Source organism: Gobius niger (assembly GCF_951799975.1).
Source record: "Gobius niger genome assembly, chromosome: 2".
Lineage (NCBI taxonomy): Eukaryota > Metazoa > Chordata > Actinopteri > Gobiiformes > Gobiidae > Gobius > Gobius niger.
The window spans coordinates 25575032-25592750 of NC_136853.1; the positions used below are offsets into that span (position 1 = coordinate 25575032).

A 17719-nucleotide genomic window follows, 5' to 3' on the forward strand; every position below is an offset into this window, starting at 1 on the left:
TTACTCTTTAACTTTTCCCTTTCATTCTCAATAGTAAGCCCATACAGTATGGATGCACGTTTTGCTCCTCCTGCAAAGTTAAGGAAATACTGTTGTTGTTGTTGCGCAGCGACTTTCCCAGTTTTCCAACTTTACTGCGAAGGTTGTTGACATTAACAAAGGTAAAATTAGACATAAACTAACTGATGCTGAACTCTTTGAGTTAACAAATGAATAAGGTCGTCACTGTAAGATAACTCTCAGAGGTCACTGACTGACTCACACCTTGATGACAAACTCACCTTGTCAGTGAGCCAGCTGCAAGCGTCACATTAATAGGCAAATAATGTCCAAAGACCAGTTTCATGTCTCTCACTAATATAAGCAGTTTGTACTGTTAGAGATGCAACGATTGCTATATTGCTGCAATTTTTTGACTGCAATTGTTGATTCTGTTGTACAAAAACTAGGCTTTTGCCAAAGCTAACATTTGTTTAAGGTAGCATGTTATTTGCACAGATAGAATAAAATGCGAATGTATACCGAAAAGAAAAAAAAATGCTACCGTTAAAATCGCTGTGACATAAAGTTTGGTCAACCCTGATATGCATATCTTAAAATTCCTGCATGGCTCCTTATGTTACATGCTCGAATCTTTACATTATCTTATATTTCTGTATCTGCCACAAGCAGTATGTATTGTTCAGTGACAGTGGCCAATACAATGACCCTCAAAATATAAAAAATGAGTCTGTCAGGAAAGTTAAATAAACACGCACTGTAAAAACAAGCAGCAGCTGTAACTTGTAGTGCAGTTGTGCATTTTGCATTTCAGTAAAGTAAATAAAACCCAGCCCATGTGAGCAGGGTTGAGTAAAGGCTGTGCTCTCAGTGTTGACATAGTGCCTTCTTGTAATACAGGGCATGTGTCCTCCATTGTGTGCTCTATGTTACTGGACACACCTGTCTTTAAGGAAGGGAGAAGTCTTACCATGGTGAGCGTCATGCGGTCAATCTCATGTTTGTCTTTGGTCTTGTGCTGCCTGAAAGGACTGTGCCTGAAAGTAGAGGGGAGAGGAATTAATGCCACTGCACTGCTCTACAGTGATGGTTCTCAAACTTTTCATACCAAGTATCACCTCGTAAAAAGTATCACAGGCCTCGATTAAGATCAAATCAGGACGAAATCAAGTCCCAAAAGGGGCTAAATTAGACCTCAATTGGACTAAATTATGTTTAAAGTGGGAGTAAACCAAATCAGAACAAAACACCTAACTTTAACTCACTACAAAAGGGTAAAGATCTCTAATTAAAATGAATCGAGTCTAAATTTGCAGATGACTGAGTACCGGCTGAAGAAGCCCAAGTCCCACCAGCACTATCACAGTTTGACAAACTGAGAGGAACGCAAATGGAGACAGGTCATGTGAGGTCACTGACTTACAAAGGTAAACAATACACAACACTTAAAGTGCATGTGACAGGTTTTAATGCTTTTGAAAATATGGCTTATTTAGAAGGATAACAGTTGCATAATTATCATTTTAGTTTAGTGAAGCAGAAAATTTAATGAAGAAATGTTGGGCAGAAAAGTTAGTTTTATTTAAATTTTTAAGCTGCTGACAGGAAGTGACATAGATAAAGGTGAAGTTCCACAGCAGTTTGACTCATTCATTTGTTTATAAGTTTGACTTAACATGGTTGGCATGGCAACAATTTAAAATAGTTAACCTTCTTCTATGTCACTTCCTGTCGATGTCCAATAAGGAAGTGAAACTATAAACATCACAAAAAATGGCCAAACTAAAAAAAGCTGGGTACAATCTTTAGCAAACATCTTAAATATAATTGTGTTAACTATGTTCTAGCACTTTCAAGCATACTTAAGCATCTAATTATATTTTGCAGTTTTTAGTCAAAGCATTATATCTATGTGTAGATGATGTCCGCATCACAGGCAAAAGCTGCTTTATCATATTGCACTTGGGTTACTGCAGGTCAGAAACACATCCAGTGTTACCACAGAGATAAAGCTTTTCAAGCAGCAGCGTTACAGTGTCGTCGTCAGTTAAAGACAGCTTCAAAATCCAGCGTATAGGATTGTTCATGAGAAAAACAAGATCAGTTTTCCATGCGCTGAAACGCTCATTACAAGCAACAGTTTTTATTTTACTGGTTAGAATAGTTTTGGCTGTCCAAGCTAACCTTTAAAGACCTACAGAGATTATGCAAATTCTACTTAAATCTAAATAGAAATTAAGCCTCAAACTAAAAGACATCAGAAGAATAACTTGGCAGAAATAGCCACTCAATTTTCTGTTGCTATGTTATGACATCACATGCATAACCATTCAATAATTCATTGATTATTCCTTTTTTAAGTCTTGAACAGACAGAAGCCAACATCAATGGAAAGACACGACATGCACTTCTCTTTTTCCCTCTTACTCACACATGAACGCACACACACCACTACCCCGCTCCCTGCTCCCTGACCTACAGGGCTCAGACCTCTGGCATTTACACACTCCGGATCAAACAAACACACACCGCAGCACACAAAACAAGATCAAACACACCAAACACGCACTGAGAAAAGAAGGCACACAGAGAAAAGGCGAGAGTGGACTCAAAAAAGGTGTAGTGTGAGTGGCAAAGCTGACAGGACGTCCGAACACGGTGGAAGTGGAGAGCAGGGGGATGGAAGGGAAAAAGATGTCAGCAGTTGGGGGTCAAAGAGAGATGAAAAAAGGAAGAAGAAAGAAGCTGCTTACCCTCGGAGGAGTTTGAAGAGCATGCAGCCTAAAGAGAACCAGTCAGCACTGCTGTCGTACGCCGTTCCCTTCTGAAGGACCTCTGGAGCCATGTAGCCGTGAGTTCCTCTGCAAATGAGGAGGCAAAGCTTTTGTCAAACACTCTGTCTGTTTACCCTTTTGTCCGTAATTAATATTGCATACTTACACACTGGCATGGGGCTTCTTCTTAGAGAAATCACAGGCCAGACCAAGGTCAGAGATGCGGACATGTCCATGTTCGTCTAACAGGATATTCGCTGGCTGCACAAAGAAGCAAAAGAAAGATGCTGAGGTTCAAGCTGAAAGAATTGCAGTTACTATAACACCATCTGTATGGGAAACATTGTTGAAGAGCCTGCTAATTCATGACTTGAGTTACAATTTCCGCTGGCACAGATAATATTTGACATGAACAGTAAGCCTCCTGGCCTGGTTATGCTCTACACCACATCGCTCACTCACATTCAGTCAAACCAAGTATTATCTGCATTAAGATGGATTGTTTATTGAAGCCCTTCGTCTGCTCCCTGACTTCCAGAAAGACACAGCCAATATTATGACAACCAGTAAAACATGGGAATCGGGAGGATCCCAAACAGAATCTGAAACTACAAGCCCATAAGGGACTAGGGCCTGGCCGATATATCCAGCCGATATTTGGGTATTTTACAATATTGGCTCAGGAACCGACACTGATAAGAGACTTATCGTTTCTTTTACTCTGGAAAGAGCTCGGCCTCAGGGGAACGCAGAAACAGGTTTGTGCACCTATTTTATATATTTTATGTTGCAGACTTTTGTGTCTAATTTCAGAAGCATAAGAGAGAGATTTACTCTTTGTTTTGGAATCTGCCGATTTTTGTCTTTCAAACAAGCTCCCTGTGAAACGCCTACTAAACATGAATATCCTGCATAATTGAGTCCTATTCCCCTCATACAGCGCCACCTGCTGTCAGAGTTCACCACTGATGCATTTAGAAGCATCATACACAGGATTGTAGATGATAAATAAAATATGAGTGGTGCTTATCAGCATCGGCCTTTGAGAAAACCATATCGGTCGACTTCTATTAGATATATTTCTATACATTTCTATGATCAAAACCTTTACCAAAATAACAAATGTTTAACTACAGACTATTTGAGAGAGAAATTAAATGACTTATTATTAAAATATGGGCCTATATATCGGTCGGGCCCTATAGGTTTCTTTACCTTGAGATCTCTGTAGACAACAAAGCGATTGTGCATATGCTCCAGTCCCAAGATAATTTCAGCTGCATAAAACCGCATCTCCTTCTCACTGAACACTCCATGTTGAGAAAGGTGGTAATGTAGGTCACCTCCTGAACATACACAGCAGCAATATAATACACTGTAAGCCCAACAAGCTCCAAAACTGTTAAAATGTCACCATTCAGAGAGAAAGCAGTTACGTTATAGTGATACAGTGAACACAAACCAAAGATGTAAACTCGGAAAATTAGAATATCGTTAAATAGTGCATGTAGGGTTGTGCCGATGGACGATATCATCGTCCATCGTGATGGATGGGCAACATCACGATGGAGAGCCACAATCGTGATGCCACGGGCATCGTGATGCATCGTGATGCAAACAGGCTCTGATCTTCTGTAGGCCTTGTAAACCTTAAAACTGTGCAGGGATTGCACTGTAAATTCAATCACGAATACAACTAATATGCGCGCTAGTTTCAGTGGCCTGCCAGAAGCCATGATGTGTTAGCCGTAATTATTAAAGTAAAGACGCAGCGCTGCTCTATTTCTGACGTGCGGGGCTCTCTCTCTTTCTCTCTCCAGCTCAGAGTTTAACAGTGCATGGTTTTGCTTTGCTTTGCTGCGTACGGAAACTTAAACCGTTTTAAAATGACGAGATGGTTCTCACATCGGAGCTAGCTGAGCACGCATGGGTTTAGATTATTCTCACGAAGGACTGAGAGAGGAGAGAGAGGAGAGAAAGAGGCGGTGCAGGAGTTACGAAGTTACGAGCTCACGGACCGGGCGGCGCGTGGAGCAGCTTCAAAAACGTAAGCTACGGCGCAAACGTGTACATATTGTCCCGCTCACCCACTGTTTCTTAAACATTACGTTAAAACTGAGAAAATGCAAATAATAAGCTCCGATTTACATTCGTGTTAGTGTGATAAGAGCCTTGGTATTGAGGAGTTGACGCTCTTAAGTCGTTTTCCTCTCAGACTTTACGCACGAGTTTTAGCAAATTTCTGTTGCAAAAGTCGTGTTCCATGACTGTGTTCAAATCATGTTTAGTTTAGATCCATTTATCCTGCAATCTCACATTTTCCTAACATAAATAGTAATATGCAGCTTCTATATAGGCTATGTAAATGTCTTTAAAAACGATATGATCGTCCATCACAATGGTTCACTGTAAACATCATCAACGGCCAATTAAAGGAATAGGCCACCGTTTTTACATACCGAGATATGCTCTTACCTCACTTTAGCCGAGTTAATATATCCCCGTCTGGTCTTTGTCCGCACGCTCTGTCACGCAAACGGAGCACATACGCAGCCTCTCCCAAATGTCACATAGCTCCAAAAAAGCTCACGATAGAAGCTACCAAGCTCTTCCACGTGTTCCCTATTTAAATAAAGTTACGTGAAGTGTTTTCATGCGAAGTATATTTACACAGAAATGTAACGTGTCGATTTTATAAGCAGATAAAAAGGGGGACTATATTGTGAGGCGTAATGATACGAGGAGTAAAACGTCCGCGCAGTAACTCCTAAAGGTTATTGACGGAAGTGAGCGGGGGAAGTCTTTAGGAGTTACTGCGCGGACGTTTTGCTCCTCGTATCATTACGCCTCACAATATAGTCCCCCTTTTTATTTGCTTATAAAATCGACATGCTACATTTCTGTGTATACTTCGCATGAAAACACTTCACGTAACTTTATTTAAATAGGGAACACGTGGAAGAGCTTGGTAAATTCTATCGTGAGCTTTTTTGGAGCTATGTGACATTTGGGAGAGGCTGCGTATGTGCTCCGTTTGCGTGACAGAGCGCACGGACAAAGACCAGACGGGGATATATTAACTCGGCTAAAGTGAGGTAAGAGCATATCTCAGTATGTAAAAACGGTGGCCTATTCCTTTAAGGAACATCGCCCTACCCTAAGTGCATGTTCTGTTATTCAACTTAAACTGTGAAACTAATACATGATATAGACTCATTACATGCAAAGTGAGATATGTCAAGTCTTTATTTGTTATAATTTTGATTATTATGGCTCAACTTGTAAAAACCTCAAATTAAACATCTCATAAAAATAGAATACAGTATTCTGAAAATGGACTGTAAGCCATAATCATCAAAATCATATGTCACTTTGCATGTAATGAGTCTATATCATATATTAGCTTCACATTTAAATTAGAATCACAGCAATAAATAAACTTTTTAACGATATTCTAACTTTGCAAGTTTCACCTGTATTGTGCAATACTGAAGACTTTACCGTTCATAAGGTCCAGAATGAAGCACAGCTTGTCAGGCGTGTGGAAGGCATAGGTCATACACACAATGAACGGGCAGTCCTGCAAATATGAAGGCATGAAAGAATCGTCAGCACAGACATGTTTAGTGCAACTTCTGTGGACGAGGTTGTAAGAGTGAAAACATACCCCTGTGCTAACAAGTGACAGCATAATTCTTTCATTTAGAGCCAGCGTCTCCCCCTGCTTCATCTTAATTCTCTTCTTGTCCAAACATTTCATAGCATACCTGACAAAGCGCAATGCCAAATGATTAGTTTATGAGAGTATTTGTAGTTTATCTGGTTTATCTCCATCTTTGCTCACATCTTTCCTGTGTCTGCCTTCCGGCAACCATACACCTCCCCGAAGCCTCCTCGGCCAATGATCCGATGAACACTAAAATCATTCATGGTCAGCTGGAAAAAACAAGTACAACGGAAGGAATGAACAAACAAATTCAATTCAAATGGTCAATGTCAAATGCATTCACATCTGTCACGTCAAAGTTACAGCAGCAACGACGAGAGCTGTGTTTTTACATCAAATCGTGAAACATTAAGCATTACTACTACATTACTACTATTTGCCGAATACATTTTGGTCACAACTCACATGAATATTGAGCTCCACATTCTTCCACTGGCAAAAACGCGTAAATTTGTCACTAAAATGAACAAATGGCAGTGTAAGATAAGTCAATGTACAACAACTGTAGCATCAGACCTGTATCTGCAGCCGCCGTACCTTTCTATATACTTCTGGAAGATCTTGCCCCTCAAGCTGTCACAGATCTCCACAATGTATGGCTGTAGGCAAACACAGAAACACAACAGCAAGAGAGTCTTTAAAACTGAGTCACTGAGTCACACAAATCTAAATAAACAGAGTTCTAGCATAGCACACAGACACTTCCAAACCTTAACATCTAAATTCAACATTGCATAAGGGCGTCTTCGCAGTATTCTTATTAAGCATCTTTATTTGTGTTTTCAATCACAGGAAACCAAGTCAATTTGTCCCTGATCCGGTATAAGCCAGTCAAAGCAGGTTGGACGTTACTGTAGGTTGTAATAGTTGGCATCCTATAAGTAAATAAAGTTGCAGGACAAAAGAACAAGCTGACGAGGGTTTTACCTGAAAAAGAGATGGAGGAACTTGCTTCTTTGCCAAATGACTCTGCACATGATCCACGGCTTTTTTTGAAAAAGGCTGAGTCAGGGAGAAAATGAAGAGGGGTTATTACACAATGTTATGTTATTGAACTGCCTTCCTATCGATGAAAATGGTCAATTTGGGGTCATTTCAGTCGATATCGAGACCAATACTGTTTATTTCATATGGGTGGAATTACCAGTGGGGCAGGGCAATATGGCCTAAAATCTCTATCACGATTTTAAAAAGAAATATCACAATAACAATATATTTGATGATATAATTGTACAACGGACAAGTGACTTTAAAATTCCAGCGTTACGCCAGTTTGGAAGATTAATGCAAAGATATTTCATTCTCTTTTTTTGGCGTCATACTAATTTCATCGCAAAAATGACCTAATCAAGTAGTTTACTTCCTTCATTTCATTTCACTTTTTAAGCACCTGCCCCCGTTGTCCTACAGTCGGTGTTTATGCTGCTCTGACGGAGCTGAGCTTAACATAAATGATATCGTGCCACAATGATATCAAAAATTACAATGATATCACAAAATCATATCACAATAACAATATGCGATACGATATGGCCCAACCCTAATTACCAGTATTGGTCATTTCACGTGTATGAAATGACCGATACTGGTTTTAGAAATAAACATTTTATGTATGCTAATTAGCATTGATACTTTTACCCAGTATTTATACTCAAAAGGCGGATATAGCGATACCATGGTATCAGTTTACTCATCCCTATGACATACTGCTCAAACGGAGTCAAATCTTTCGACACCAAAATGATGAAGTTCTACTAAAACACGTAAATTAAGTTCAAACAGCTGTCAAATCCTCTTAAACACTGTTGCCCACTGGGCTGAAAATTCGGTTTTCCTTTTGCTCTGCAGTAGTAGTATGTGGGTGGGAATAAAAAAGTGTAAGAAACAAACAAAACACATTTAGATTCAAGGTTCTGAGGCTTGTATTGTATGTGAGGGGCCATATTACACAAAAACATGATCTACACATGATAATAGTAGCAGAGTAAACACAATGTTTCACAAGCAAATTTGGCATTTCCTGTTGAGAAATGTCTGTGTCTAATAAAATGTATCGATTTGACACGCAATTTTGAATGACTCTGCATAAGTTGGCAATTAAAGAAAAAGATTATTGTGCGCACACCCAAACATACAAATGAGGCTTTTGTACCAGGCCTTTGCATCATGTCCTTACGCAGAGGCAGTGCCACTCTTTAGTCATGCTCTGAGTGTGATCCCGAGAGACTGTGTGTGTGCTCACATGTGAACAGGACAGGAGCTCCTTCATGATGTATCCGTCGTAAATCTGTCGGCTTCGGCTAAGCCTCTCCTCTTCTGAGTCCAGCTTCTCGTACTCCTTAATCTGAAACAGAGTCACCTAGTCGTCTGAGCGCCACAAAACAACACGAAAAAACCTTCCAGGGCTAAATCTGAATTGTAGGGATTAAGCCTTTAATCTGTCACCCATCCCATGCACGCTGCGATTTAATCCAGTACACTAACAGCACACTTGAGAGACGGACTTACTTCTTCGTAGAACTTGAGTTGTGGCACGGCCTCGTCGATCTCATTCAAACAAAAGTCTTTGAACAGCAGGAAGCCTGAAAATCGAAGACAAATCATCAGAATAGAAAAGCACTAAACCAGGGGGATCAGCAAACCTTGGCACGGGTGACACCGTTAGCACCGGAGGGATTTTGATGGGCTCACATGGCAGACATGCATTTATTCAACTTTTCAATATTACAGACCCTTTCAGTTCTTGCACAGTTATTCATTATAATTATTATAGGAAGTGGTGTCCAGTGCCTCCAGACTGAAGCAGGGGCCAAGTGAGGCCTGCAGTCTCTGTCATTCGGCTCCTCTCAATCTGTGCTGATTCCACCCTCTGTCCGGGTCTCATTTCTCTCATGTTTGACACTAGGTTATTATCTGATGGATAAATGCATGAATAGATGATACAATTATTTAAAAGCAAGAAGTTTTTTTTTTTTTTAACTTCCCATTGCCAATGCCGCCTTGGTTAAAAAACTGCACTTAAAGGGATATTTCATGATTTTCGACATAGGGCCTCATTTCCTAGTTATCCAGAGTGTTGCTGATTGCTAGATATATAATTTTTTGTAATTCATGCAGTTCATATATTTGAAGAGTTTCGTGGTGCTAGGCTAGTGCAAGGCTAGCGCATTTCTACGATATCAGCGATTTGCCTCAGGTGCACTGTGGAGCGGGTTCGACCGTTTTTAATGCAGGCTAGCTGATATAGAAATATCCCTTTAAATACAAAATATGTGACAGACAGAGACGAACACAAAGAGCAAAAGAGAGAGGGAAATTTTAATCTAAGCAATCAAGTCTGCATAAATGGGGGCAGGGCTTTCCTTGCTGTAAAGCGCTTTGGGTGTATAATGCGGAAAAGCACTGTATAAATTAAGACCATTTACCATTTTTTGTAACAGATGTGTGTAAAAGTAAAATGTACTCAGGGTAAATGAGGGGCTCTAAGAGTTGATTTTGTGTAACATCCCCTTTTAAAAACAAAATTGTCATAATTAAATAACTTTAGATTGGGGCCAATTTTGACAATTATTATGCATCAAATTAATGTTAGATTTAGCCTTTAGCTTCAAGACGTACCGTAAACAGAAATCTACTCCGGGCAACTATTTACCTTCAATGTAAAGATTTTATTTTCTACCATGTGTGGGTTTTTTAATTATTATTTTTTATTTCGTGAGGCATAAAACAAGGACAGAAACAGCTTCAACCCTAGGACGTTAGCATTAGCAATGTGCTGCACAGAGGAAAAATCAAATCATGACAAAACATACAACTCAATAGTGTCACTCACTACGGATGACATCCTGTTGATTTCTATCAGCTTGTTTAAAAATAAAAAGTATATGTAATAATGAGCAATTAATTAGCTAGGCCCGTTCTTGCCTGATACATTGATCATGATCACACATTACTATTGCACATTGGTGTTGATTTATAAGCTAAACCTATCATTAGAGACGAAACAAGTTACTTGCAGAGATGTCAGTGACTGTTGCCATAGTAATTCAGCTATTGTGACATACTGTGTTATATGCACAACAATGAAATAGACAAAGACACCAAGAGAGGAATGAAGGAAGTTGTTTGCAACAAAGAGGCTACACACCTGAGATAAAGAGGACAGTGACCTTTTGCTACTGTATTCAAGTCAAACAAATGCATCAACAGGACTTAGCGATGGCCAGCTTAACTGTGTAGCTGCAGTCTACTTCAGTGACGTCACCTGATTACATGGCTTATAAGCAAAAATAGATGGCTAACAAGATTCTGTTCACTACTTTCTCCTTCAAAACATGATGGGACATTTTACTGTGAGACATGTTGTACTAAAGTGAGTATTTCTACTTCTAACTTACTCAAATACATTTTTCTGTTCTACTTTAAAAAAAATTGGTACCTTGACAAAAACAAGTAATGTTTATTGCAGAATAACAGATACATTACTAGTTGTTTTTTAAAACCTTTAATAAAATCAAACTGAACATTTGTTATTGTTTAGTCGAAAAACTCACTATCACAAAGTGTCACTTCTTCCCCTGTGGTTTATCTCTTCTCCAGATGTGACACATCACTTCCCCTTCTATGGTCATTACAAACTGAACGATCTCACACTGTACATGAGTCAACAATGGTGGCCAATGGTACTAATGCCCCGACAACCAAGCATACATTTATATATGAACAGGCAGCCATTCAGATCTTATATTCTTGCCAGTGCACAGGAGGTACTAAGTGGAAAATGGCACTTCTTACATCACAGAGACTCCAGGATTAACCTTAATCACTGAACACTTCAACACTGCCCAGTTAATTCAACAAATAGCCTCTTCCAGGGCACACAGCCTTGCTCAGAGACACACACACATGCAGAGAGCGAGTACAGATAAGACGCAAGTTCTTCAGAGCTTTGTCTCATTAGTGAGATCACCTGAAAGATCTAAAAATACCAACTGCTCGTCATGACAGCCTCTTGTGGCCTTCATCATCCTCATCACCCACAACTGCTGAAGCTGAGCAAATATACACCGATGTAGGATCAGTTCCAAATATGACTTTCCATGGGAACTTCAGCAAGAATATAAAATAAATTAAAAAATGGGCAAATGCTAAACAAATCATGGTTCTTAACTTTCCCAAACCCTCTCCAATGCTCTGCAGCGGAAATGTCAACATTTTGTATAATGATTTTATTTTATTCACTCATTCAGACCATGATGGAGTCTGACCTGTAGGAGCAAGGGGTTAAGCTATATTTAATACCTTAACACTGTATAATTTGTACTTGGGCAAAGAAGAAGAAAGCAACTTTTTTAAAGTAAACAAACAGCCAGTTCATGAGTTAAAGACATTTGAGACCTACAAACTTCTACTGAAACACTGAAGAGGCACCAAGAGCCCCTCACACCTGCAGCATTGGAGGCGTCACTAGAGGCGCTACAAGAAACAAGGAAGGGGCAAATGAGGAGGTATCCGGGCAAGAGACGAAGCTAAGCTACACATGCCTTTTTTTTATTTATTTGTCAGGGGCGATGATATCAACATAGTTACAATAAAGGTTTGCAGCTGATGCGATGCATATAGAGCTTTTAGCTAGTGCTAATTCACAGCTCATGTCCCTGGTTGGGCCTTTCTACACAATTTACAATAATAAAATACATTAATACAACATAATCTGGCGCATTTACACAAAGTAACTGTACTGAGTGTTCTCTCCAAATAAACAAATAAAGTAAAGTAAAGTATTTGTATTAGAACTTTTTTAATCACACTCATACATTCTGCATACGCTCATACCTACATTCACACAGACTGAGAGCTGTTTACAAATGGGTACAGCTTTGGTTTGTTTTCAGCCTAGACTTAACCCTAGAAGTGAACATTTTAAACTCAGATATGGTTTTAAGTTCTCTGGGTAATAAGGTCCACAGCTTCGGACCCGAGTACGAAATGGCAGACTGACCAAATGAAGTCTCGCAGAGTGGAATTGTACAGTTGTGAATGATGGAGCCTCTGGTGACTCTGTTACTGTTATGTCTCTGCATTAGTCTCTTAGTTTGAGAAGACACAACTTTGGTCTATGTTTTGTTTTCGAATAGAGAAGCACATGGAAACAGTTTTAGTTAAATTTAGCACCAACTGATTTTGACTGAGCCACTGACTCACCTCAGCCATACATGCAGACAGAACCTCCGCTGCCTGCCCCGTGACTATATGTCCAGATCAAGGTAACAAATTGCATGATTTCCTTTAATAGTGTTTTCCTCCCATTATTTTGGCAAGGCCAGCTTCCCCGCCATCAGTGACCCCAACTCTGTCAGAACGATAGCCTTTTATTATGCAGCGCTAATCACGATCTTTAAAACAAGCATCTTCAAATCAGTTTTGCAAATCCATTAGGAACTCATGTATTCTTACAAACCGGATTGAAGCCATGGGCTAATTTGCATCCGTTGTTCCCCACTCAAGACTCACACATTGGGCACACACCTGGGGCAGACTGACCATTTACCTCGTGGCTATAATGTGTTGTTTATGTCCTGATCTTATAATGCCAGTGCCCTCTGTTGGACACGGGCGGGACGCTTTCCTCTTCTTTTTTTTACATTTTGGCTGCCCCCTAGTGACTGGATTAAGAATTCTGGTTATTTCTCTAGAAAAATCATAAATCTGCACGGGAATGGGCTGAAGACGTACTCATTGTTTTGACATACACAGGAATATACGCTCCACAAGAATGGGCCGGATTAAACCTCGCGGGCCTCATGTTTGAAACATGTGGTCTTCACAAGGCGCGGCACATCACGGCAGACTGTTTGAAGTGTTTTGTTTCCGCTGATTGCCAACACAATTTAGAACAGGGATGAGTGTGTAAAGCACCATAGTGAGAAAAAGAAGTAGAGGCAGTTTTGTAAGTGTGAGAAAGACATTGCATGTTCCAATACTGGTGTTGAGTTATTTTTTGCCTCTTACTGCAGATCTCATCTCTGTCTCAAAGTTTACAGTGATCCCTGCCTCTGTAACAGTCAGACCAAACTGTATTATCGGCAGAAATCCCCTGCTACATCTGCAGCCTATAGGACAGGTTTGCCGGGGTGTGGGATGGAGCGTCATCGCGCCCCGTAGTGTGTGCTCTGGCGATCTCTCAGACAATAATAACCCGTCTTAAAGGCGTGTGTGTTGGTCTTTAATCAGGCTGGTCCGGGACAAGGATCATTATCAGGACAGTTTGGGATCAGGAACAAAAGCCTTGAATTCAGGACAGTATGGTCGTATGGTCACGGTCTTTGGAGCAGAGCAGCAGAGCAGATGTGCACAGCAGGTCCTGCAGACAAAGATGCAGGCCGCGCAGCTACTGTCTCTGTCCTGTTAAAGGTTCATTCTCACTCAGTGAACACTGAATGATGTGGGCCGCCGGGAGGCCACGGACATTATGCACAATGTGAGGGTTTTTATCCAAAAGGTTTGTGTGGCTTGACAGACCAAGCTTTTCATCTGAATATTCTGTTAATGCAATCATTTAGGATGGATTTTTTTTTTTGGTATAAAAAAACAAAACAAAACAATGTTAAAATAATAATTGTCAGTCTATATCACCACATTGCTTTGGTGATACTGTTTTGGTGATACTTGGTGTTACTATTGATGCGGTTCAATTAAACAAATACCTAAATGTAATTTTTTCTTGTCAATTTTATTTGGTTGAATGACTACGGACTAACCAGTCACTGCTCACTTGCCTCCAGGACTTTTTTTTTTTAACCCATCTCAAGTGGCTTACTAAACCTGGGTATGGGGCAGTGACTCGACTTGAACTTGGGGACCATTTCATTGACAGGGGAAAATCAGACATGGAGTTTATAGCTAGTGCCAATTCTCTTTACCTGGTTAGGCCTTTCTACAGAATGGATCAGACTTGACCAGACGCTGTCCTCAACACTGCCTAACTCCATGAATGAACTTCGAAAAGACCTTTAAAAATTTTAATATGAAAAGAATTAATTATAAAGGTCTGAATGTCAACTATACCCAAGCTAGATCAGTCTTATACAAGAGGCTCTAAGGTGGAGGGAACCAAAAGAGCTAAGACAAAGCAAATAGAAGTGAAACGTTGTTAAAAGACGCCAAGCTGTTTAATTTCTGATGATTATTATTGTTTTTGGATCATACAGAGTCTCCACAGCCAGTATTTAACTAAGCTGCATAAATCAATATAACAATAACATAATGGTGCTACCATTGATAGATTCTTGGTGAGAAAAATACATCAGTTTAGGTTCATGTAAAATCTGTGGTATCTCCACATACCAATACTGGTATATCAGAACAACCCTAGTACCCAAAGTCACCTTGACTGGGGATTGACAAACACCCTTATTCAGTTAGAATAACTCCTCTTGTCTGTTTGTCTGTTTTCTCACCGTGAAGTAAATAGAAGCTTGATGCATTGGTACATCAACACATCAAGTTTCATACTCGCGTATGTATCACAGGTTAATGTTCCTAACTATTACTAACATCAGTTGTGGTTATGTGCAAAACTAGTGGAGTCCTTCCCAGTATCTTGGTAAAACATGAACATTAATGGTTGTAAATCATCAGGCAGACTCAGTAACTTGTTTTTGAAACCTGATTCTTATCTCTAGAATTTCTTATAGCATTCAATTTGAGAAGGGGACTTGGGCAGTCTTGTTCTATACTATTCATATGAATCATAAATTATCATTACCAAAATGTGAAATCTCATCTATCGCAACAGACTTAATTTATGGCAGAGGATGAGAATGCCGTTTCAGAGGATGAGTGTCCTTCAGCGTTTTTGCTCACTGTGGAAGCTACAACTAGGACTACGAAAGCTTTAACTTCATGGTTAAACTGAGACTTAAAAGGGGCTAGATGCAAGTTGGCCATTTTATACTCACTACAGCCACCTCAGGTCATACGTGTAACTGCACCTTCTATATTAAGCTTCTGCATGACGGCAATTCAGACCCGAAGTAACTTCTTTTTGAATGACAGTGCAGGATTTTAGAGGCAGTTGTGGTGAACAGGTCTGGGCTCATTCTACACATTAGGACATGGCTGGAACATGTAGGGGGAGGAAAATACTTAACGTTAACATTTTCAAACTCTGTCCCTTTAATGTACTATACTATAACAGAAAAAAACCCATACATTTTTAAGCTGTTAAAGGATCCTTTTTGGTAATGAGAATCAAAAGATCATGCGGATGGTTTGTACATACAATGTTATGATGAGAATGGCCAAGTTTCACTCCATTTGAGTGACACCTCCAAAGCCTTCCTCCAAAAATGCCTTCAAAATATAACTTCCCTATACATTCGAACAAGAGCTGAAAATAGTTCCGGAGGATGAGAAAAGTTTCCATAAACATTTTGCATTTTTTTTTTTTTTTTTCTTAAACTTTATGACTGGAGGCCAAATCTCTCTTATTTGTTTATTGTAACACTTCATAGAATTCCTCACTTCTGAAATACATGCTTGGTCAGTGTTGAGTTGTGCTACGCATGCGCAAACATGGGTAAAAGCCAGTGAGTTGAGACATAAAACCTGTAGTAAACACCACAGCAGCAGCAGATGCAGTGTTATAACGCTCACTGTGACAGACAGACACATGCTATTTCAGTCATATTGGCGTCTAAAGGCCCTCCCACTTCTATTGTATTACTCTGAAAGGCTGAGACGTACCCACACCGCTACTTAATATGCAAAAAACAAAAGGACATACTTTCTACCAGAGTTCTGACTCTACTCTAAAGGCTCCATGGAAGCACAAAAAAGATAAGTCTTTCCTTGCAATGTTGATGTTCTAGAAGACGCAGACCCTCTTCATCAGCAGCATTTATAAGCTGCTGTGGATGTTAGCTATACCGGCGCTAGCATTAGCATATGCATAGCGATTTGCACATTTTTTATTTATTTATTGTGGAATCAAGGTTACGACTGAACAACAGAGAGTTGTGGTAGTTTGGTCGTACAGCATGAACAAAATAATAAATGACGATGCTTTTAGACTGCGATTCCCATGTCCCGCAAATATTTCTGCAGTTCGGGCTCATTTGCAAAGATGTGATGACTGTTCACACTGAACAGCTCGCTTCAGCATTAACCTAGCACACATTTCCGAAATTAAAAATTAAATGATTGATGACATTGTTTTTCTCCAAGTTTTACTTTCATATATTAACTTGTCTAAGAATCCTGCACAGATTTTACTGCACATGCGTTGCAGAAATGAGAATTTTGCCCAGAAATGTGTAAAAAAATAAATAAAAAAAAATTTAAATTTTTATTTCAAGACATGTTCCAGAAGAGGCTAAAACTTCAGAATTCAGAGAGGGTGAGCATGGATCAGTGGCATTATCACAAGAGTGACTTATGAAGATTTATTAAATATTTGACTCTGACAAATGCAGCCACACATGTAGTTGTGCTGCTTACAAACTAATTGCTCTATAGGGAAAACTGTGAGGACATCCTTAATAATTGTTTACACTCGATTACTCTGGTTTTTTAATTGTTAAGTGGAGAAATCAAAGTCGTAATTGAATTTTGATAACTTGCACAGGCCTCCTTGGGCCCATTTCATTGAAGCTGCAGCAGATCACTTGAAATGACAGATTAGTCAAGCAACTACATGTTTTCTGGTTAAAGAGAGTTTTTGTTATCTCTCTGTCATCGTATTTAGCTCATGTCCGGACAGTGTCTTTATTTCCCCTTTCTTTTCATCACCTATTATATTCCTCCTTTAATCAATTTTATTTCTCCCTGTCGACAAGCAAATGCAGCAGTTCTGGTAGGGTTCCCATGGCAACCCCAGTTGCTAGGCAACACACAACTCTCCATCATCCATTCCAGAAGTCTGACAGATGGAGAGGGAGAATGCAAAAACACTGAGAGGAAGATGAGAGCATGGGGGTACATTAGGAAGAATAAAGCAGCAGCAGCAGCAGCAGCAGCACTACAGAGGAGAATGAAGCAATATAAAAAATATACTATGGGACAATAACCACAACACGACTTCCTCTACTTGTCCATGGCTATAGGCAGAAAGAGTAGCCTCCTTAGACGGGTTTGCAGTGTGCACATTTGACTTTTATTTAACCAGGAAAGTCTCACTGAGATTAAACATCTCTTTTTCAGGGCAGTGCTGGCTCCA

The 17719-nt window shown here is 39.7% G+C and overlaps 1 protein-coding gene across 1 annotated transcript in view; it reads right to left on the reverse strand.

Annotated features, from left to right (window-relative positions):
* The window catches only part of grk3 (G protein-coupled receptor kinase 3), a 40160-nt gene that overhangs the window by 4807 nt on the left and 17634 nt on the right, over window positions 1-17719 (reverse strand). The window contains exons 3-14 of the mRNA XM_079582875.1: window positions 9010-9083; window positions 8744-8845; window positions 7429-7503; window positions 7039-7100; window positions 6907-6958; window positions 6619-6710; window positions 6442-6541; window positions 6276-6354; window positions 3990-4120; window positions 2941-3035; window positions 2754-2861; window positions 971-1037 (exon numbers count right to left, since the gene is read on the reverse strand). Of these exons, the coding sequence (XP_079439001.1) occupies window positions 971-1037; window positions 2754-2861; window positions 2941-3035; window positions 3990-4120; window positions 6276-6354; window positions 6442-6541; window positions 6619-6710; window positions 6907-6958; window positions 7039-7100; window positions 7429-7503; window positions 8744-8845; window positions 9010-9083 (1037 nt within the window). The remainder of the gene's footprint in view (window positions 1-970; window positions 1038-2753; window positions 2862-2940; window positions 3036-3989; window positions 4121-6275; window positions 6355-6441; window positions 6542-6618; window positions 6711-6906; window positions 6959-7038; window positions 7101-7428; window positions 7504-8743; window positions 8846-9009; window positions 9084-17719) is intronic.